Source organism: Olea europaea, unplaced genomic scaffold (genome assembly GCF_002742605.1).
Source record: "Olea europaea var. sylvestris unplaced genomic scaffold, O_europaea_v1 scaffold2091, whole genome shotgun sequence".
NCBI lineage: Eukaryota > Viridiplantae > Streptophyta > Magnoliopsida > Lamiales > Oleaceae > Olea > Olea europaea.
The window spans coordinates 1-21,189 of record NW_019238841.1 but is presented as its reverse complement, the minus strand read 5'-3'; the positions used below and the strand labels follow the sequence as shown (position 1 = coordinate 21,189).

General features: G+C 34.4%; 4 protein-coding genes and 2 non-coding genes across 6 annotated transcripts; 4 read left to right on the top strand and 2 right to left on the bottom strand.

Annotated features, from left to right (window-relative positions):
- The first annotated feature begins 809 nt into the window (after positions 1–809).
- LOC111380080 (EG45-like domain containing protein 2) lies at positions 810–1,661 on the top strand. The gene is made up of 3 exons (XM_023003544.1): positions 810–1,067; positions 1,175–1,457; positions 1,546–1,661. The coding sequence occupies exons 1-3, from the start codon at positions 941–943 to the stop codon at positions 1,550–1,552; spliced, it is 417 nt and encodes a 138-aa protein (XP_022859312.1). The 5' UTR covers positions 810–940; the 3' UTR covers positions 1,553–1,661.
- Positions 1,662–2,161: 500 nt separating this feature from the next.
- On the top strand, positions 2,162–7,927 carry LOC111380081 (pentatricopeptide repeat-containing protein At4g21065-like). Its single transcript, XM_023003545.1, has 3 exons — positions 2,162–3,463; positions 6,688–6,698; positions 6,805–7,927. The coding sequence occupies exons 1-3, from the start codon at positions 2,382–2,384 to the stop codon at positions 7,536–7,538; spliced, it is 1,827 nt and encodes a 608-aa protein (XP_022859313.1). The 5' UTR covers positions 2,162–2,381; the 3' UTR covers positions 7,539–7,927.
- A 3,697-nt stretch (positions 7,928–11,624) lies between these two features.
- LOC111380085 (probable sugar phosphate/phosphate translocator At2g25520) lies at positions 11,625–13,138 on the bottom strand. The gene has a single exon (XM_023003549.1). The coding sequence runs from the start codon at positions 12,969–12,971 to the stop codon at positions 11,928–11,930; it is 1,044 nt and encodes a 347-aa protein (XP_022859317.1). The 5' UTR covers positions 12,972–13,138; the 3' UTR covers positions 11,625–11,927.
- Positions 13,139–15,894: 2,756 nt separating this feature from the next.
- Positions 15,895–15,966, top strand: TRNAG-UCC. Its single transcript has one exon. It is a non-coding gene; the product is annotated as a tRNA-Gly (tRNA).
- A 502-nt stretch (positions 15,967–16,468) lies between these two features.
- TRNAG-UCC lies at positions 16,469–16,540 on the top strand. Its single transcript has one exon. It is a non-coding gene; the product is annotated as a tRNA-Gly (tRNA).
- Positions 16,541–19,511: 2,971 nt separating this feature from the next.
- Positions 19,512–21,105, bottom strand: LOC111380088 (L-type lectin-domain containing receptor kinase IX.1-like). The gene is made up of 2 exons (XM_023003552.1): positions 20,577–21,105; positions 19,512–20,486 (listed from the first exon to the last, which is right to left on the bottom strand). The coding sequence occupies exons 1-2, from the start codon at positions 21,103–21,105 to the stop codon at positions 19,633–19,635; spliced, it is 1,383 nt and encodes a 460-aa protein (XP_022859320.1). The 3' UTR covers positions 19,512–19,632.
- Between the last annotated feature and the right edge of the window lie 84 nt (positions 21,106–21,189).

Here is a 21,189-nt window from a genome sequence, read left to right as displayed (position 1 = left end):
ACTTCTGCTGGCCTAAAATCTATGGGAAATCGATTTTGATTAATGAGTAAAACAACTTCGGATCTGTTCGTTAGTGATTATGAGAATTGATATTTTAACCATTAGACAGAAAAAGTAGATTCCATCTGTAGGTGAAAAAAAAAAAAGTAAAAAATGACAATTGAAATAGTGAAATAACGATCAAAAAATTGATTTTTTGGTGTGAAAAATTGCTACTAAACGGCGCTTAGTTACTTATCCTATTCCATGACGATATGATTTCATGATTTTTTTTAATTTTTTTTTTATGTACGTATCAATTCAACGAAATTTTATCTATTGTCCTTGTATAATACAATTCAATACTACATATTAAACATATTATTTATGATGCCATTTAGAAATGTCAAAATATACTGAATTCTTAGGACCGACCAATCATGCTAAACCTAATTAATTTTATGGTAAGCCTAAAAGAGGGTCGTGCTGACTGCCAATTTACGCAAACGTGTATATGTTATTTAATGGAGATGAAAACCACTAACTTATAATTGGGTTGGTTATCATCTCTTCCTAGTTGGTGTTGAGCAGCCACTAGTTGATGATTATTATATATAGCATGCTTATCACTCACCCAAATTATGGATACCCACTTTCAATACTTGTAATTAATCTTTTGTAGAAGTGTTTTTATTTAGATTACGTGAACCTCTAAATCACTTATAAGTTGTAAAATAATGAGCCACTTTTTTATATATCATGACATTTGCTACGGTATAGATATCTCAAATGGTTTGCATTGCAGTAGAAAGATAGATTTTAGTTCGAACCAATAACAAATCAAATTCATGCAATAATCTCAATTACACTTATCCAAAATCTGCCATTTCCACTTTAACAATCCAACTATAAATTTGACACAATGTGATGAAGGAAGGAGCATCAGAATTCATTCTTTCAGATGGGTTTTCCTTTCCGTTTTCGTTTTCCAGTCATAATCATGGCAATAGTCGTCGTGTTAATCAGACGAGTAAGTCTCGTCCAAGGGGATATAGGCACCGCGACTTCATACAATCCTCCATACACACGTAATCATGCATATGCCCACGACTTAAAAGTGTTGCATTATCAAATCTTTACCGGATAGTACAATGAACATGATCGAGTTTTTTTTTGTTTCTCTTTTTGTGTGCAGCTACCAAGTGCCATGGCAATAGGCAGGATCAATTCCCACCAGGAAATCTGTTTGTATCAGTGAACGAGGGATTGTGGGACAATGGAGCATCATGTGGCAGGCGATACAGATTGAAGTGCTTAAGTGGACGAAATAACAGGCCATGCAAGGAGGGAACCATAGATGTTGTGGTGGTCGATTTTTGCTCGAGAAGGCCATGTCCATCGACCATGGTCTTGTCTAACGATGCTTTTGCAGCTGTTTCGCATTCTCCCAAAGCTAAAATCAACATTGAATACATCCAGTACGGACCCGTTGATCCTTCTTTTCTTCTTTTCGTCTTCTCCTTCCACTTGAAAACGTACTGATGATTTATTCTACCGCTTTTGCAGGGTTTAATCTGCAGGATTCACAATCAGCTTCATAGATAGGAAAAATTTTAAACTATGTTATTATGTACTGCTCTCCAGTAATTACTTATTTTAAGAATATATCCAACTTTTAGTATCCAACCATGCAAAACTACAAACAAGTCTGTGGTTCACTCGAGGAGATTAAACAGGCTTGATCCTATCCACGACAACAACTACAACGACTAGGAGAAGAAAAATGCATAAACCAGCAATTTATACTCTAAAATTAACTGGACTACATTCATGCACTTCTGTATCGCGCCTCTACAACTTCACAACAGGTCTCTGTAAGTCGAGATAGGAACAAAACTTGAGAAGGGATACGCCAAATTAAATTACCTGCAGAATGTTTTTAGTGTTAGCAATCTCTGTACCTTTACGCAAGAATGAAGATAACGAACTGTATCAAGTTATAATCTCAATCAACCTGCATAAAGAATGATCCCATGAGGAAAAAATTCTGCATTATGCATATGACAAAAATGACCAAAATAAGGCTCAGAAAGAAAAATAAATAAATAAATAAAGAAGAAAAAATCTCTATTTTTTGTAAGGACCTGGACCAGTGCTCAAGTCATTAATCATATGTACTAATTGGTACCGAGATTCAACTTAAGTCTCTTGTAAGATAGAGAAGCGACAGACTGTGAGGGGTACAGATCCGGGTCGTTACACTGGGTCAGAACTCAGGGAGAAAATAGTTAGTTAAAAGTAAGTCTTGAAAGCTTCTAACACGCTTGGCTAAGCCATAAAACTGTTGGAAATAAGTGGGTATAAGTCGAGAGAAGTTTTGAAAAGGATGAAACAACAGAGTAATGCAACATTCAGCCAAGCTTCTCCGGTTCCTACACTCGTCAATTTTCACCACTAGCGAGAGAGCAGCAGAACAGAATTGCCTCTCTCTTCTCCAACTCTGCAACTCTCTGCCAAAACTCACTCAATTTCATGCTCACCTTGTCAAAGTTGGTCTCCATGCTAACCCTTTAGTCCTCACCAAGTTCACCCACGTTTCCTCTCATCTCAATGCCGTTCACTATGCTTCCTCTGTCATTTTCTCCCCAGAACCCACTTCCCAGTGTTATGATACCTTCCTTTTCAACACCCTCATCAAAGCATATGCAGAGACTAATAATTCTAAGCACACTGCTATACATTACTACACATTTATGCTTAGCTGCGGGATTAGGCCTAATAAGTATACATACCCTTTTGTTCTTAAGGCCTGTGCTGGCATTATGGACTTGCGTTTAGGCCAAGCGGTTCATGGATCAGTTGCGAGACTTGGGTTTTGTTATGATACTCATGTTCTGAACACTTTGGTTCATATGTATTGTAGTTGTGAAAATGGAATTGATTTTGGTGAGAAGTTGTTTGATGAAATGCCCAAGTGTGAGCCAGTTTCTTGGAGCGTGATGATTGGTGGGTTCGTGCGGTGGGGGATGTCGAGTGAAGCTGTCAGCTTGTTTAGGAGAATGCAGATTGCTGGAGTGAAGCCCGATGAGTTTACTATGGTGATGGTACTGTCAGCATGCACAGATATGGGTGCACTTGAACTTGGAAGGTGGGTAGAGTCTTATGTCGAGAAGGAGAAGATTGAAAAGACCTCAGAGCTTTGTAATGCACTAATCGACATGTATGCAAAGTGTGCTGATATTGATAAGGCATTGAGGTTGTTTAGGAACATGAGCAAAAGTAAGAGGACAACTGTTTCTTGGACTTCGATGATTGTTGGCATGGCGATGCATGGCCGTGGTTTGGAAGCAGTTTCATTGTTTGAGGAGATGAGACGAGCCGGAGTGGCTCCGGATGATGTTGCATTCATTGGTTTGCTCAATGCTTGTAGTCATTCTGGTTTAGTTAAGGAGGGGAAGCGTTATNTACTAGACTTAAAATTGAAGTAGATCTATCAACTTTAAGAAATGAGTTTTTTAGCGTAACTAAATTCGAGTTAATTGTTCCAATGATCACTGAATTTAGGTCCATATCTTTGATTAGTTACCAAAGTTTAAAATGTCCAGTTTTGGTCACTAAATTTAGGTTCATGTCTTTGATTACTCACTGAACTTAGATTCATATCTTCGATTGCTCGCTGAACTTTAAAATGTCGAATTTTGATCATTGAACTTTGGAATATATTGTACGTTACTCACTAGCATAATTGTTAAATTTTGAAAAATATGAAGTTTACAGTGAGTAATGTACAACATTTTTCAACGTTCAGTGAGTGAGGTACAACATTTTTCAAAATTCAGTGGCCAAAAATCCACATTTTAAACTTTAGTGAGCAATCGAAGACATGGACCTAAGTTAAGTGATCAAAACTCGACATTTTAAACTTCAGTGACCAATCAAAGATATGAACATAAGTTCAGAGACCATTGGAACAATTAACTCCTTATATTCAATAAAAGTTTCATATTATGTATATGAAATGTTATCGATCTTAGAAATGTTAAACTCATTATTTTTTTTAATAGAAGCTATATGAACGTGTCCAAATCTAACATGACATAAATTATAAGAATCCAACAAATAAATAGAAAAAGTATATGCTTTATTATTAATCACGGAAACATTGAGTTTCAACAAACTCTCATCTGAATACCCTGGAAAGAAAAAAGAACAACCTTAGATAGTACAACTTTATCACTCTCAAATACAATTTAAACCCCTTTTTGACTAAGATAAAGCTAATGTTTAAGACTTCGACACATTTATCAAAGGACTTTTATACTGCCTCTGTCTGATAAAAATAAACTTGTTTCTATTTTTCAACGTTATGAAAATCGAACAACCGGCTGATTCAACCAAAAAAATTGTAAGTCAGTCTCAAATCCATTTCGATCATCATAGATTAGCCAGAAAAAAAATCATTGAATATACCATTAAACCAGCTAGCTAATCATAAACCAAAAACAGTGTTCGATTTTTCAGAAGTAAAATTATTTCATTCTTAAAACAAGAAAATATTAAACTACTATCATGGCCTACCTACTTTACTAAAAGGCCCGATATTGAATTCTGCCCAAATGATGTTCCTTTTTAAAAGAGATTGCCTCCTCCACTTTTTATGACCTTTGATGTCAGATAAGATAATAGCCAATTTCAATTCTGAAATCCATTGTTTGAGCCCCATTTTATCAAAAACTAATTTTTTTTTTTTCAAAACTCATTTTCAATCACGCATTCTCCAATAAATTATTTTTACACGTAAGTCGAAAATTTTTCTTATTTTTTAATTACATTCTCCAAAAAATACTATTCAAAAATATATTTTACCCCAAAATAGGACTCAAACAAGAGATTTAGAATTGAACAAAGCAAAATACTATTCCAAAACTCATTTTTCATATTTTTTTAACCACACATAATATTTTATTTCATTACTTTTATTAACAACAAATCATAACCCTAACAAAGTAAATTATTTTTGACATATTGATTGTTAGTTTTAGAAGTTATTAAATAAATTAAAATAATAAATTTAATTAAGAAAACCATGGATGTATATTTGTTTTCTTTAAATTAGTAAACTAAAATTAAAATATATACTGTTGTTATAATATTTTATAGTTTATGCATATAGTTATTTCTTTAATTTGAGGCAATGCTACATGTATATCAAAGATTACATAATCTTTTACATAATGCTACACAATACTTTATCATTTGTCAATTTAAAACACAATCAATATTTTCGTCCAGTCTTTTTCCTCCACATCATTTCAATCACTTCTTCTAGCTGTTTTTCCTATACAAACAACAAAATCGTTTAATTTAACATGTGGTTCGATTCTGATGCGAATTCACGTAACAATAGTAGCTGCAAAACCAACATAAGATTGATTCAAACTTAAGAAAGCGAAGAATTAACGTTTAGAATTTGATCCAAAAATATTAAATCAAAGAATCAACACAATCATCAACAATATGTTGACTCCATGATCAAGGGATTCAAGAATCTCACCCAAATTGTTTGACCACAATACACAATTTTCGATAGGTTTAAAATTAATTCAATGAAGAACAAATGGCACACAAAATATTTGATATATGATAGAAGTTGTTCTACAATGAAAATAATGATTTCTATTTACAAGGAAATCATAAAACCCTAGTCTACATGGAATTAAAGTCTTAAGATAACAAAAGTTATAAAAAAAAAAAATAGAGTTTTAACATCCAAATTTTGCACTTCAGACTATGTGGCCACATAATATAATGTGGTGTGGTCGCATAGGACATATCTTGTCGACAAGTTTGTTCTCGATAAATAGGAATACGATCACATGCCTAGGTAAGTTATGTGGTCACATAGGTTTCCCTTTTAGGTCTCCCATCTGCTGTTCAAACCAAGTTGATCCACTTTGAGTCTTCTTCCAAACCCAACATGAAACTGGTGTCATGATCAATGTTTCATCCACTGCAGCTTGTGTAAATAATCCCATCGCTTCTTTGATCCTCTTCGTTCACGATCTAATCATCGATCCTTCTTCAACGATCAACGGTCATTACCTGAACTTACTTTCATACTGTGAATCACATCATTCCCTTCCTCTTCGAAAGGATTCGACCTAGAATCTAACCTGCATCAAAGAGAGAAAGAACAAAAACATTAAAAGTAGCCGAAACATTATACTTACCAGGATGATCTAGTTTGTATGCATTGTCATTAATCCTTTAAAAGACTTGAAATGGAACATCTCCCCGTGGCTACAACTTCAATTTTCGTTGTTTTGGAAAATGTTCATTTTGCAAGTGTACCTAAACCCAATCCTCAAGTCCAAATGTAACGCTCTTCCTACCTTTTTTTGCTTGAGAAGCATTGTGTTTGTTCTTCTTCTCAATTTGCAATCTTACATTTTCATGGATTGATTTTACCAAGTTGGCCTTCTTCTTCCCATCTAAGTTGCCTCTTTCATCAACAGGTAAAGGAATTACATCTAAAGGTGTTAGTGGATTAAGACCATATACAATTTCAAAAGGTGAACAAGTAGTAGTAGAATGTGTGGCCCTATTGTATGCAAAATTCAAAGAATGGCAAGCACATTTCCCAACTCTTCAAATTCTTATTAACTGTAGTGCGTAACAATTGTATTATATTTCTATTGACAACCTCAGTTTGTCCATCAATTTGTGGGTGATAAGTAATAGAAAACAATAGCTTGGTTCCTAACTTATTTCACAAAATCCTTCAAAAGTGACTACTTTAAAGAACAAATCCACAAAACCTATCACCACCACAAATATGGAATATCTTCCTTTCTCACTATGGATGTATGGTTGATTTGTTAAGCAGGGCTGGACAAGTGAAAGAGGCTATGGAATTTGTACATAGAATGCCTATTGAACCAAATCCTGTAATTTGGAGAACTTTAATCACTGCTTGCCGTGTTCACAGTGAGCTGAATCTTGGTGAAAGAATAACTAAGGAGCTTATCACAGATGAACCGATGCACGACTCCAATTACGTGCTACTTTCCAATATTTATGCTAAAATGTTGAACTGGGAAATGAAAAGCACAGTAAGGGAAGTGATGGAGAAGAAGGGGATTAGCAAGGTACCTGGGAGCACTATGATTGAGCTTGATGATGGAATTTATGAGTTCATTGCAGGCGATAAAAGTCACGGCCAAGACGAAAAGATTTACGAGATGGTGGATGAAATGGAGAAAGAGATGAAAAGAGCTGGATATATCACTACAACATCAGATGTGTTACTTGATATTGATGAAGAAGACAAGGAGGGTGCTTTGAATAGGCACAGTGAAAAGTTGGCTATTGCTTTTGCACTCCTTAAAACACCTCGTGGAACGACTATTCGAATAGTCAAGAATTTACGAGTTTGCACAAATTGCCACACTGCGACTAAGTTCATATCTAATATATATAATCGAGAAATATTGGTACGAGACAGAAACCGCTTTCACCATTTCAAAGATGGGTTTTGCTCGTGTAAAGACTTCTGGTAGCAAGTTGAGTTTCATTTCATTTCAAGTGATGATTAATAGCTCTGTCTTGTTAACTTATCTTGAATTGTAAAAGTCACATACCTTAGGCACATACCCCTAGCCTGTTAAAACATTACCACTTGAGATAGTCACAGATCTTAGGCCCAGTTATAATTCATCTGGGAGTTGATATGGATCTGGCCCGATGAAGAATCGACTCATTTTGGCTCCATTCAATATATATATATCCAAATCCAAGCCCAGGCCGAGATCTCAACCATATTAATCAACTTACATGCCCATATCAACAAGAATCGGCATCAGTGCTTTATCCATATCACCGATGACCGATAAGCACTGCATATTAATAACAATACTTTATTTAGGGCTGGACAAAACTCCCGATCCGAACTGAACCCAACGATTCTTCTTAAGTTAAATATCTGAACAGGTATCCGAATTGAAAACTGACGGGTACTGTTCGATTTTCGGTTCTAGACCAAGAACCGAAGAACAGAATAAGAACCGAATTTTCCTTATTTTTTTATTTTTTTATATTGAATAAATCAAATTATTTTAATTTTTTCTAAATCTAATTTTTTGGCCTAATTATTTGTTTCATTTTTAATTTTTTTTAGCCCAATATCAAGCATTCTTGACCTATTTAGGAGTTCTTTAACTCCTAAAATAGTTGAGGTCTCGATTTGTACACAAAACTGGCTAATGGAAGAATCTAGACTTTTGAGAGTTTTCGAAGATAGAGTTTGCAATGAAGAGACAGAGTTCTATGAGAGATTGAGACAGGTAATAAAATATATGTTTTATTTTTCTTATTAAATCTTATTAGTTGAACAATTTTTAGTTCATTTATATTTGTTAATTGTGTTTTTTCAATTTTTTCTGTAGAGTTTCTTCGTATGACAACTCAAAAAATTGATGATTAATCAAATACCTGGTAAATATTAACAATACTTAAAAATATTTTATCTCTATGACTTCTAATTCATATTTAATTGTTTTATGTAGACTTGATTTTGAAGGCTTGAAGGCTGAAGTAAGGGAATTATTGATATGGATTGTCGATATTTTAGTACTAGTATATACTTTTTGGTATATGTATACATTGGTAAATTAATGCTATTGGACAACTTGTTATTTATATTTTTTTAATGGGACTTCGTTAATTTGTAAAAGCTATGATTCAACATATTATTAGTTGTATTTATATGGTATTGTAAATGTTAAAAAATATTATTATGGTACGAAACCGAACAAAATCGAACCGCACCGAATGGAATCGAACCCGAACAGTTCCATAATTAAATTTAGACTCGACGGTTCCAATTACTAAGTACTCGAAAATTTCGAGTCGATTCGATCATTAAGGGAACCGAAACGAATCGGACCATGTCCAGCCCTAACTCTATTAACAAAATAAACCAAGCAACTTTGCCTAATGATAGTAACACGTACTTTGTGTCCAATTCAAGTCCCGTATGTAAAAAATATTTCAAGTTCAAAATGTTTATTCATATAGGATTGTAATTTGTCATTTGTTCGATACATTATGTTGAATAAGATTAATAACGTGTCAAACACATCCACTATTATCATCAATTTGTGTTTCATGTCTTGTCGTGATCTCCAAATTCCTCTTACTTCCATGGAAAATGAAATTCGTTTTCCAACTTTCACTTTAGGCCATGTTTGATAGATTTTTTTTTTCCATGGAATTCTCTTTCTTTGTTGTTTTGAAAACCAGACTTTTTTTTTTTGTTTTTCTTGAAAACCAATTCCCACCATATATTGGTGGGAATTGGTTTTCTAGGCACTGTACACTTTTTCTTTTTCTTTTTGTTGGTATTGGAAATAAATTTTAAGAATTATTGTAAAAAAATATTTTTCTTTAATTGACAATTTTCATATAAAATAAAGTCAAACGAACACTAAAAAATAGTTAATTTTCTTTAATTTTTATTTTATTTATTTATTTTTTTGCAATGGAAACAAATTTCATCCTCAATACCAGTAAAATCTATTCCTTTAATTGACAATTTTCATGTAAAACAAAGTCAAACGAACCCCAAAAAAACTTTTATTTCAACATTTTCCACATGAAAAATTAAATCAATCAAACACAATAATTTACAATTTTTAAGAAAACAATTTCTAGGCAATTCAATTCCCTAAAATTCGTTTTCAATTTAATTCCATCTTTACAATCAAACGGATCCTAATAGTTTATCCACAATAATGTATTAGCCAAAGAAAGGGGCACTGCAATATTAGTGTTGCCAAACCTCACCACTACGATAGAAGTCAATTTCAGGGTTAGGTAGAAATTTAAAAATGTGGGCGTTCTATCCACTTGAGATTTGAAAAATCTAAAAATCTAGTACGAGCCTTCAATAATTAACAAGAAGATGAGACAAAAATTATGAATTTAATCAATAGTGCGTATAAATTCCCCCTAGTGGTCACCTCCAAGGCAGCTCTATATTATAAATTTATGCTGCTACCAAGAATCAGCAACTAGCATTTTAATGAAGAATTTACTGCTGGTAGTTGAATATTATATAATGGTTTTGATCATACTCGAAAGACAAACCCCACTTAATTACTTACCATCGTCTCCACTACTCAACAAACTCACCCCGGTAATATCAACCCGTCCATAATTTGGGTAAACAAGTCTCGTTTTTACTCAAACTCACTGTCCAAGTACAAGTAATTAATTACGTCTTGCTATTTACTAACTAATAAAGCTATTTGTACATCCGGGGTTGACACCCCTGACGGCACTCCCCTCGCAAGAGAGGGGGACACACACGTAATAAAATAATTGCGGATCCCCCTCTTGTGAGGGGAGTGTCATATGGGGTGTCAATCCCGAATATACAAATAGCGAAGTCCATTTACTAACAATAGCGATCAAAACTCAACAAGAAAGTTTCAAACCCCAGAAAAGGCTTAGAAATCTTTTTCACACAATAAGAACAAGCCATGCCAGCTAACGATCCAAGCAGCATCTTTTGGATTGATTTACCTTCCTTTTCATGTCCTTTTCAGACTCCATCTCAAGGTCTCTTCAAATAAAACTCACCATACTTCCTGAGTTAACTCCACTCGCGGCTAACATTCCTTCACACCTCAAATTCCCTGTGTTCGTCAATGTATTGCGACTTTCACAGAATTATGAATTACCACGTTAACTTTTCAACTTCTAGCCAAAATTTCTAGGATGCTGACACTCTCTCTACGTCTTACTTAACCAGTTGATAAAGGCACACAATACTTCCTCCTGGGATTCAAAGTCTACTTTCATTAAAAAGGATATTTATTACTAACTACTTTAAGAAGAAATTTACGAAGCAGATGTCGATAAGAACAAAAGGGCCACGGGAGGAAGAAACAAGAATCTTAAAAGAAAAACGAGGAAATTAAGGTGTTTGATAATCTATACTTCTTAAAATGCTCTTTCTTGTACATATGCAATGTTACTATAAGCAAGAAATATAGATCTCAGATCTCCATTACCAAAAACCATCTATTTGAAGAGCACATTAACATATAATCCAGTTAAGACACCTCAACTTGGATAAAATTAAGTCTAAAGTCAATACAATAAATCCTGAGTTTTCTTTTAAGGTCATTTCCCCACTCTACCATGCTCATAAAGACATCCAATTTCTACGATGTTCATAAAGGCATCCAATTTCTACCATGTTCATAAAGGCATCCATTTCCCGAGTTTTCTTTTAATCTTTTTGGCAAGGATATCCATTTATGTTTCAGTTTATAAGATCACTGTGTTTCTTGTACAGAAATTGAGGTCCCGGTATAAACATTGAAGAACCCTTTTCACTCAATCCATAGAGAAAATTAAACCAACAATGTGGCAGGTAATTAACCATACTTATTATTTTCTTGTTTCACTTAATCCTTTTCGATTCTCAATATTAAAAGAAGTAATCTCACTTTCAACAAATGCTACTTACCAACATTTGTAGTACTACTATCACATCTAAGCAATTTCTAAACAAGATCAAGAACACCATATGATAAAGGGAAATCGACACAAGTATAGGATAAACGAGACCAAGCAACTTAAAAAACAATGATCAATTCGCATAAGCCTTGACAATTCATTAAAATAAAAAATAAAAAGTAATGTGTCTATTTTAGACAAGGAAGGAAACATGGGAAATGTAGGAAAAAATTCGAAAAGAGATGCAAGGCAATCGAGATTTTTACTCTACTTAGGCGAAATGGGGACCTCATAAACCAAGAACAACTAAATAAACCACATTTCCAGATTCATCAGACATCATGTTCAAATCCCAGATCCACTCCTACCTCTTAGATTATTTCAATTATTTGCTTCCTAACTCAATAATTTTCCAATTGCACCTATGCATCTCCCTTCCTCTCCATTCCATCTCCTTCTGTCTCTTCCAACAATTTTCCAGCCTCCTCCTCTGCTGTCTGCGCCTTCCTATGCGCCTCATTTGCCTTCAAAGCCTGCAATTTCGAGTGATTATAATAGGCCACGCCTAAAAATGCCAATCCGTACCCAAACAAGTTCACAGGCGTCACAGTATCCTTAATCACGGACCATGAAAACGCGATCAGCAGCCAATCCTTCACCACTCCAGCCACATTCATGGTCAAAGCCGAAGTCTTTCCAACCAACAAGAATACAGCCAAGTTCAACGCAAAAGCGCACAGTGAATTAGTACCAAAAATAACGAAATCAAACTGAAATCCCGAATTCTGCTTCAGCATAGGGTACTCCACTATAATCCAGGGAATGGAAAGAAAGGCCAAGCAACTAGGGGCAACATAGTAAAGTGAAGTAATTGGGTTCAAATTTATCCCCTTTGAAGTCAATAGAATCTGAATCATAACCAACCTTGTAGCCTCGAAAAGAACCGCACCCAGTTGGAGAAAAACGCCCCAAGAATCATACTTGGCTTCACCATAAGCAGCAACTGCGACACCAAGAGAAATGGCAAGCATGTTGCCCATGGTGTTGCTCTTGAAAGCATCTTTTTTGAACAGGATCCCAATTGTATACACAGCGACAGGCATAAGGGCCTTAAGCATCTGGATAAATGAGACAGATAGATAAATATAAGCAGAGTTTGACAGCCATAGGGAGAGTGAATAGAGGGCACCAATGGGGACAACTGAGGTGAGGTAGACATGTCGAGAAAGGGAAACGGGCTCTACGAGCTTGAGCACCCGGACGGCTATAAAGGCCAAGGAAGAGCAAAAAGCCATGTGAATCATGGTTAGTGAAATGGGAAATGGCCAGTTGTAGAGTTTTCGGTCAAGAATGTACTTGTTATAAACTATAACAGTAAAGGAGAGGAAGATCCATATGGCGACATAGGTGTAGGAGAGGATGATCTTTTTCAGTACCCCATCTCCGAAAGTTGAATCTTTCCCCATTGTCGGTGCTGAAAGCAAATCTTAGAGAGTTTTGGGAGTTCAACAACCTGGGGGGCTTATTTATGAGGAGGAGCCCCGGGAGAGGTGGACAAAAGGGAGTCTCGAAGATGGGATTTACTTGTAACTTTAACTAGCATAAGATACGGATATGCTGATCAAAGTCTATGCCTAACAATTCTCAGTTCTATTGTTCATTTTCCTTTCCTTTAGGACATAACATCTTTTCACTAATAATAAAAAACACAATCAAACTCTCTCTTTAAACCTGATCAATTTAATTTAAATTTTTCTATTCTATTTTCAACTACATAATTTTCAATAAAATAATATTTACACAAATCGAAAATTTTTCATTTTTTTACAACCATCCATTTTTAAAAAAAACACTACTCCCCTTATTATAAATCTAAATAATGGGGGCCAAACGGGAGCTACATAATTGTTCCAATGGTCACTGAATTTAGATATATGTCTTTGATTGGTCACTTCAATTTAAAATGTAGAGTTTTGGTTACTAAACTTAGGTCTATGCCTTTAATTGCTCATCGAAGTTTAAAATGTCGAGTTTTGGCTCCTGAATTTTGAAAAATGTTGTATATTACTAACTAAATTTTGAAAAACACCATACATTACTCACTGTAAACTCGATATTTTTCTAAATTCAACAATTATGCTAGTGAGTAACTCACCGCATATTCTAAAGTTCAATAACCAAAACTTGACATTTTAAACTTCAATGAGTAATCGAAGACATGGACCTAAGTTAAGTGACCAAAACTCGACATTTTAAACTTTAGTGACCAATCAAAGACATTGACCTAAATTCAGTGACTATTGGAACAATTAACTTCAGTAATTTCACAGTACCGTACTACCAGATGAAAGATAAATAAATAAATAAAATCTCTTATGTTCAAATTTTGTTCATCATGTTACATTTGGCTCATTAATGCACAACAAATATTTAATAGGTAAATTACGGCTAATGTTATCAACCTTTAAGGTAACTACACCGATCATTGAGGTCAGTCGCTTTCCCAACTTTTGAAGAATAGGCGGCATTCATCTTGACAAATATAATACCTGTTGATTAGTTTTTTGGCACCTTCCTTTGCAGTTGACTAGTGGTGCCCTATTTTGAAGGCCAATATGTCTGCTCCTTAATGGTTTTCGTATATTCCGTCAGGTGTGTCAATTAGCTCATCTCTAGTTTTGAATGGTTGAAAGTCTCTCCGATAAGGTATGATGAAATCTATCTTATAGAGTTACCTATTGATCACCGAGTATTTAATATTAATTTGGTCCTCGCTTCTTAGTTTCAAGTGAGTTGTTAGATAGTCTTTTTTTGATCGAGTGTTTAAAAGTTGAATTTGTTAAGCAATTTTCAATTAGAATTGGGCTAATTGTAACTATATTGACAAATTGGAGGTATCGCTAAACCTCAATGTGAACGGTCTCTTAAAAAAAAAAAAAAAAAGAAGTCTGTTTTCCATACATCCCTAAATATTGGGGAAAAAGATCTCAAAGCCCCTTGAGATTGACGGGCTTACTAACAAATTTTATTAATAGAAAAAAAAATCTATTTTTGTCCAGTAAATTTCTGCCATAACTGGACTAAGGTACTGTTAGACTAGCACACATGGTAGGGAACACAAAGATTGGATGCATTGGAGATTAGGTGATGGGTTTTACTATTAAACTAAAGTCAGAATTTTATTTTTATTTTTATTTTTATTTTTTGGCTTTGTATGATTTGGAGAGCCGTGATTATCAATCATTCGATTTGATGTCCACTCCTTTAAATTAACTAAATTGAAAATTATATGTGTATAAAAACTGGCATTTCAACAAATCTTTATTTATTTTTAAATGATTTGGTATGCCCCTCATTGGCGGCCGCTGGAAATCTTATAAAAAAGAATTTTGGGCCGTTTGCTATATTATCGATTTCGTCGCCAAATTTTTTTTTTTTCTTTAACGAGGTGTCCCAACTTACGCCAGAGTATATCCTCATCCCTGAACTTCCGGCCCCTCAGCAGCTCAGGGAGGTAAATCGCGGAATGTGCCCAAGTTGACCAGGGTTCGAACAGTCTTTATACTCCTAATCCCAAGGGAGCCTCCTCCATGGTTATTACATCACCAAACTGCTCCAACCCTTCCTCTGGTTATTATAACACTCAGCTGCTCCAACCAGGAATCGAACTCCCCACGCTGGGGTTGCGAGCCCCGCACTATCCTTCCTTTGCCAACTTGGATGTGTGCCCGGGGGGCATTTCGTCGCCAAATTTATGTAGTCGTTTGGTGAATGAAGTGCAACTCTCATTCAGTTATTGAGTGAGTGAATCGTGTCAACAATTGTCCACTTTCGAACATGTCGCGATCAACCAGATGTTACAAATATGATAGATCAACCAAGTATCATTGTGATTGATCAACCCCTCATGGAGAAGGTCGGTCGGTCGGTCGATTGCCTCTGTGCTCTACCCTTACCCTGTTCGTGTGGGTTAACAATCTATTTACCTTTTTCATGTGTAATATCAAATGATCTTATATTTATAAGTAAATCGTAATTTGAAATTAAATTGATATTAATTTTCAAGCAATAGACTCGGGTTCGACTACCAGCAAACGTATCGGTTTCCAAACAATATATCATGTCAAGTTGAAAGAAACAATGTAATATCAAATGATCTTATATCTCCAAGTAAATCGTAATTTCAAATAAATTGAAATTAATTTAGAATTAATTTACTTTGCCAGAAGAAATTGTTTAGATGCAATGCCAGAAAATGAGTTGGAGGAAGTGATTGGACAAAAAAGATAAATGTATTTTAAATTGTCCAATTATAGTGTTATGTGACATTATGTAAATTATTTTTAAGTCTTGATGCACATGTAGCAAAATTAATTAATCTTCAATAGCGTGTTTGTAGTCCAACGGTTAGGATAATTGCCTTCCAAGCAATAGACCTGGGTTCGACTCCCGGCAAACGCATCAATTTTTGTCTTTTAAGTCTTAACCTTCTATAATCCATATATCTAATTCTTGCAACTCATCTGTACACCAAATTTGATTATAAATCTCATTTTTAAATTTCAGTTACCGCAAAATAATTGTTTTAATTTACCCAAAAAAAAATAAAAATTTAATTGCTTTAAGCTTAGGCCTAAATATTTATACATTATTTTGCACCTTTTTCTTTCGTTGAGAAAACGATACATCATCTCAGGCTGAAAGAAATAATGTAATATCAAATGATCTTTTATTTCTAAGTAAATCGTAATTTGAAATATATTGAAAATTAATTTAGAATTAAACTACTTTGCTAGAAGAAATTGTCTAGATACAGTGCCAAAAAATGAGTTGGAGGGAAGTAATTGGATGAAAAAGGCTAAATGTGTTTTAAACTGTTTAATTATAGAGTATCTTGTGACATTATGTAAATTACTTGTACGTCTTGACACACATGTAGAAAGATTAATTAATCTTCAACAACGCGTTTGTAGTCCAACGGTTAGGATAATTGCCTTCCAAGCAATAGACCCGGGTTTGACTCCCGGCAAACGCATTGGTTTTTATCCTTGAGTCTTAACCTTCTAGAATCCATATATCCAATGCCTGCAACTCATATGTACACCAAATTTGATTTTAAACCCCATTTTTGAATTTCAGTTAACGCAAAATAATTGTTTTAGTTAACAAAAAATAATAATAATAAAACTAATTGCTCTAAGCTTAGGCCTACTTATCTATGCATTATTTTGTCCCTGTTTCTTTCTTTGAGGGACAATATATCATGTCAAGTTGGAAGAAACAATGTAATATCAGACGATCTTTTATTTCTAAGTAAATCATAAATTGAAATTAATTTAGAAGTAATCTACTTCGCCAGAAGAAATTGTCCAGACGCAGTGCCAGAAAATGAGTTTGAGGGAAATGATTGGATGAAAAAACTAAATGTGTTTTAAACTGTCAAATTATAAAGTGTCGTGTAATATTATGTAAATTACTTGTACGTCTTGATGCACATGTAGCAAGATTAATTAATCTTCAACAACTTTTGTAGTCCAACGGTTAGGATAATTGCCTTCCAACCAATAGACCTGGGTTCGACTCTCGACAAACGCATTGGTTTTCATCCTTAAGTCTTAACCTTCTAGAATCCATATATCTGATGCCTGCAACTCATCTGTACACCAAATTTGATTATAAACCCCATTTTTAAATTTCAGTTACCGCAAAATAATTGTTTTAGTTTACAAAAAATAATAATAATAAAATTAATTGCTCTTAGCTTAGGCCTAATTATTTATGCATTATTTTGCCCCTTTTTCTTTCTTTAAGCAAATAATATATCATGTCAAGTTGGAAGAAACAATGTAATATCAGACGATCTTTTATTTCTAAGTAATTCGTAATTTGAAATAAATTGAAATTAATTTAGAATTAATCTACTTCGCTAGAAGAAATTGTCCAGATGCAATGCCAAAAAATGGGTTGGAGGAAGTGATTGGACGAAAAAGCTAAATGTATTTTAAATTGTCCAATTATACAGTGTCGTATGACATTATGTAAATTACTCGTACGTCTTGATGCACATGTAGCAAGATTAATTAATCTTTAACAACATGTTCGTAGTCCAACACTTAGGATAATTGCCTTCCAAGCAATAGACCCGGGTTCGACTCCTGTCATGCGCATCGATTTTTATCTTTAAGTCTTAACCTTCTAGAATCTATATATGTGATGCCTACAACTCATCTGTACACCAAATTTGATTATAAACCCCATTTTTGAATTTCAGTTACCGCAAAATTATCGTTTTAGGTTACCAAAAAAAAAAAAAATAATAATAATAATAATAATTGCTTTGAGCTTAGGTCTAATTATTTATACATTATTTTGCCCCTTTTTCTTTCTTTAAGCAAACAATATATCATGTCAAGTCGGAAGAAACAATTGTAATTCAAAATAAATTAAAATTAATTTAGAATTAATCTACTTTGCCTGATAAAATTGTCCAGATGCAATGCTAGAAAATGAGTAGCACGAAAATGATTGGATGAAAAAACTAAATGTGTTTTAAACTGTCCAATTATACGGTGTCGTATAACAATATGTAAATTACTTGTACATCTTGATGCACATGTAGCAAGATTAATTAATCTTCAACAATGCGTTTGTAGTCCCAACGGTTAGGATAATTGCCTTCCAAGCAATAGATCAGGATTTGACTCCCGACAAACGCATTGGTTTTTATCTTTAAGTCTTAACCTTATAGAATCCATATATTTGATGCCTGCAACTCATTTGTACACCAAATTTGATTATAAACCCCATTTTTGAATTTCAGTTGTGGCAAAATAATTGTTTTAGTTTACAAAAAATAATAATAATAAAATTAATTGCTCTGAGCTTAGGCCTAATTGTTTATATATTATTTTGCCCCTTCCCTTTCTTTGAGAAAGCAATATATCATTTCAAGTGGAAGAAACAATGTAATATATCAAATGATCTTTTATTTCTAAGTAAATCGTAATTTGAAATAAATTGAAATTAATTTAGAATTAGTCTACATCGCCAGAGAAATTGTCCAGATGCAGTGCCAGAAAATGAGTTGGAGGAAGTGATTGGACGAAAAAGCTAAATGTATTTTAAACTGTCCAATTATACAGTGCCGTATGACATTATGTTGTACGTCCTGATGCACATGTAGCAAGATTAATTAATCTTCAACAATGTGTTTGTAGTCCAATGGTTAGGATAATTTCCTTCCAAGCAATAGACCCGGGTTCGACTTCGGCAAACGCATCGATTTTTATCTTTAAGTCTTAACCTTCTAGAATCTATATATGTGATGCCTGCAACTCATCTATACACCAAATTTGATTATAAACCCCATTTTTGAATTTTAGTTACGCAAAATAATCGTTTTAGGTTAAAAAAAAAAAAAAATTGCTTTAAGCTTAGGTCTAATTATTTATACATTATTTTGCCCCTTTTTCTTTCTTTGGGCAAACAATATATCATGTCAAGATGGAAGAAACAATGTAATGTCAAATGATCTTTTATTTCAAAGTAAATTATAATTGAAATAAATTAAAATTAATCTACTTTGCTCGATGAAATTGTCCAGATGTAGTGCCAAAAAATGAGTAGGAGGGAAATGATTGGATGAAAAAGCCAAATGTGTTTTAAACCGTCCAATTATACAGTGCCGTATGACATTATGTAAATTACTTGTATGTCTTGATGCACATGTAACAATATTAATTAATCTTCAACAACGCATTTGTAGTCCAACGCTTAGAATAATTGCCTACCAAGCAATAGACTCGGGTTTGACTCTCGGCAAACGCACTGATTTTTATTTTTAAGTCTTAACCTTCTAGTATCTATATATGTTATGCCTGCAACTCATCTGTACTCCAAATTTGATTATAAACCCCATTTTTGAATTTCGATTACCGCAAAATAATTGCTTTAGGTTCCATAAAAAATAAAAGAAAAAAATAATTGCTTTTAGCTTAGGCCTAATTATCAATACATTATTTTGCCCCTTTTTCTTTCTTTGAGCAAACAATATATCATTGATCAGACACTGAAGAGTCATGTCAGGTTGGAAGAAACAATGATATTACAATTTCCTAACGTGCGCGTTTAAATTTCCCCGATGTTGCAAGAATCGTATAAAACTGTCATCTCGACTGGAGAACACTCCATTAAACCTTTTGCACCATGTGTTGTAGTTGAATGCGAAGAAGAAGATAAAAACGATAAACACACTGTATCTGGTCTGGATTCTGGTAATTTCACGATCGATTCATAAGGGTTCATGAAAATTTGAACCACTTTCTGCATTCTAGGCCTAAGCATTTGATCCGGATGCAAACAAGCCAACCCTATAATCAATGTCCTTTGCACTTGTTCCTCCTCAAAATCGCCTTTAAGCATCTTATCCACGCATGATAATAAAGATCCCTTTTCATATGCACTCCATACATAATCTACCAAACTGTCGTCTTCCATGATACCCTTTGATCTTCTTCCACATACAACTTCGAGCACTACGATTCCAAAGCTATAGACATCTGATTCCGGAGTGGCCCTTCCTGTATAACTAACTTCCGGTGCTAAATATCCTATTGTTCCAGCTACCATTGTCGTGACAAAGGCATTGTTGTGGAGTAATCTCGCAAGACCAAAATCTCCGAGATGAGCATTGTATTCTGAATCCAACATCACGTTATTTGGCTTCACATCGCGATGTACAACAGGATTCCCACATTCTTCGTGCAGGTAATGCAGCACTGATGCCAGACCTGATAGAATTTTGTACCTGATTTTCCAGTCAAGAAATTCCTTCCCTATGTACCGATCAAGGCTACCGTTAGGCATGTATTCATAGACAAGTAGCAGTTGCTCGCGATCATGACACCAACCCTGTAGTTGCACCAAGTTCTTGTGCCTCAGGCGTCCTATTGTGCTTATTTCTGCCAAGTACTCCCTTTCACCTAATATGCAAAAATTACGAGTAATGTGTTATTTAAACACTTGTGCATAAACACGTAACAGATCATGCTAACATTATTAGATAAGTATACCTTGGGTTGAAGTTGCATTGATTTTTTTGACAGCAATAGGTGAAGGATAATCAGAATTCGTGAAGACTCCTTTGTAAACACTTCCAAAGCCTCCAGTGCCAAGTAAATTTTCTTTGCTGAAATTGCGCGTTGCCTTTGAAAGCTCTTTGTAAGTGAACTTTTTTGGAACATTTGTTGCGAGTTTCGTCTGCATTTCAATGTCTTCTCTCCTTCCAAGCCTTTCTTTCCTTCTCCTACGCGCTTTAAGCACAAATGGCATAACAGCTAATAATAGAACCACACTTATTGGAATAACAAACTCGAATGCCCTTTTACATTTATTTAGGGCAATCCCTTCATCCAGAGATTCATTCGGCAATTCATATAATGTGAAACTCCAATCAAGAACCTGGTGGATTTCTGAGAAGTGGCCAGATGAGGCTGTAAATCCGACATAAACTTCCCGTGGAACTGTATCTTTCAAGATTATCTTGTGGTTCAGAAAATTCACTAGAGGGTTCCCAGCATATGCAACGTCAATCTTGAGCATTTTCTGTAAGGACTTTTAATTAAAGATGGGCTTGTATGTGTGAATAATTGTGTGTTAAATTATAGGCTATCGAATTCGGTTGAG

Excerpts from the sequence above, each read along its gene's own strand:
- LOC111380080 (XM_023003544.1), top strand. The coding sequence starts at position 941 with ATGGGTTTTCCTTTCCGTTTTCGTTTTCCAGTCATAATCATGGCAATA. Across the intron at positions 1,068-1,174 it reads ATACAATCCTCCATACACAC|CTACCAAGTGCCATGGCAAT; the intron begins GTAATCATGCAT and ends TTTTGTGTGCAG.
- LOC111380085 (XM_023003549.1), bottom strand. The coding sequence starts at position 12,971 with ATGGGGAAAGATTCAACTTTCGGAGATGGGGTACTGAAAAAGATCATC.
- LOC111380088 (XM_023003552.1), bottom strand. The coding sequence starts at position 21,105 with ATGCTCAAGATTGACGTTGCATATGCTGGGAACCCTCTAGTGAATTTT. Across the intron at positions 20,487-20,576 it reads CAATGCAACTTCAACCCAAG|GTGAAAGGGAGTACTTGGCA; the intron begins GTATACTTATCT and ends TTTGCATATTAG.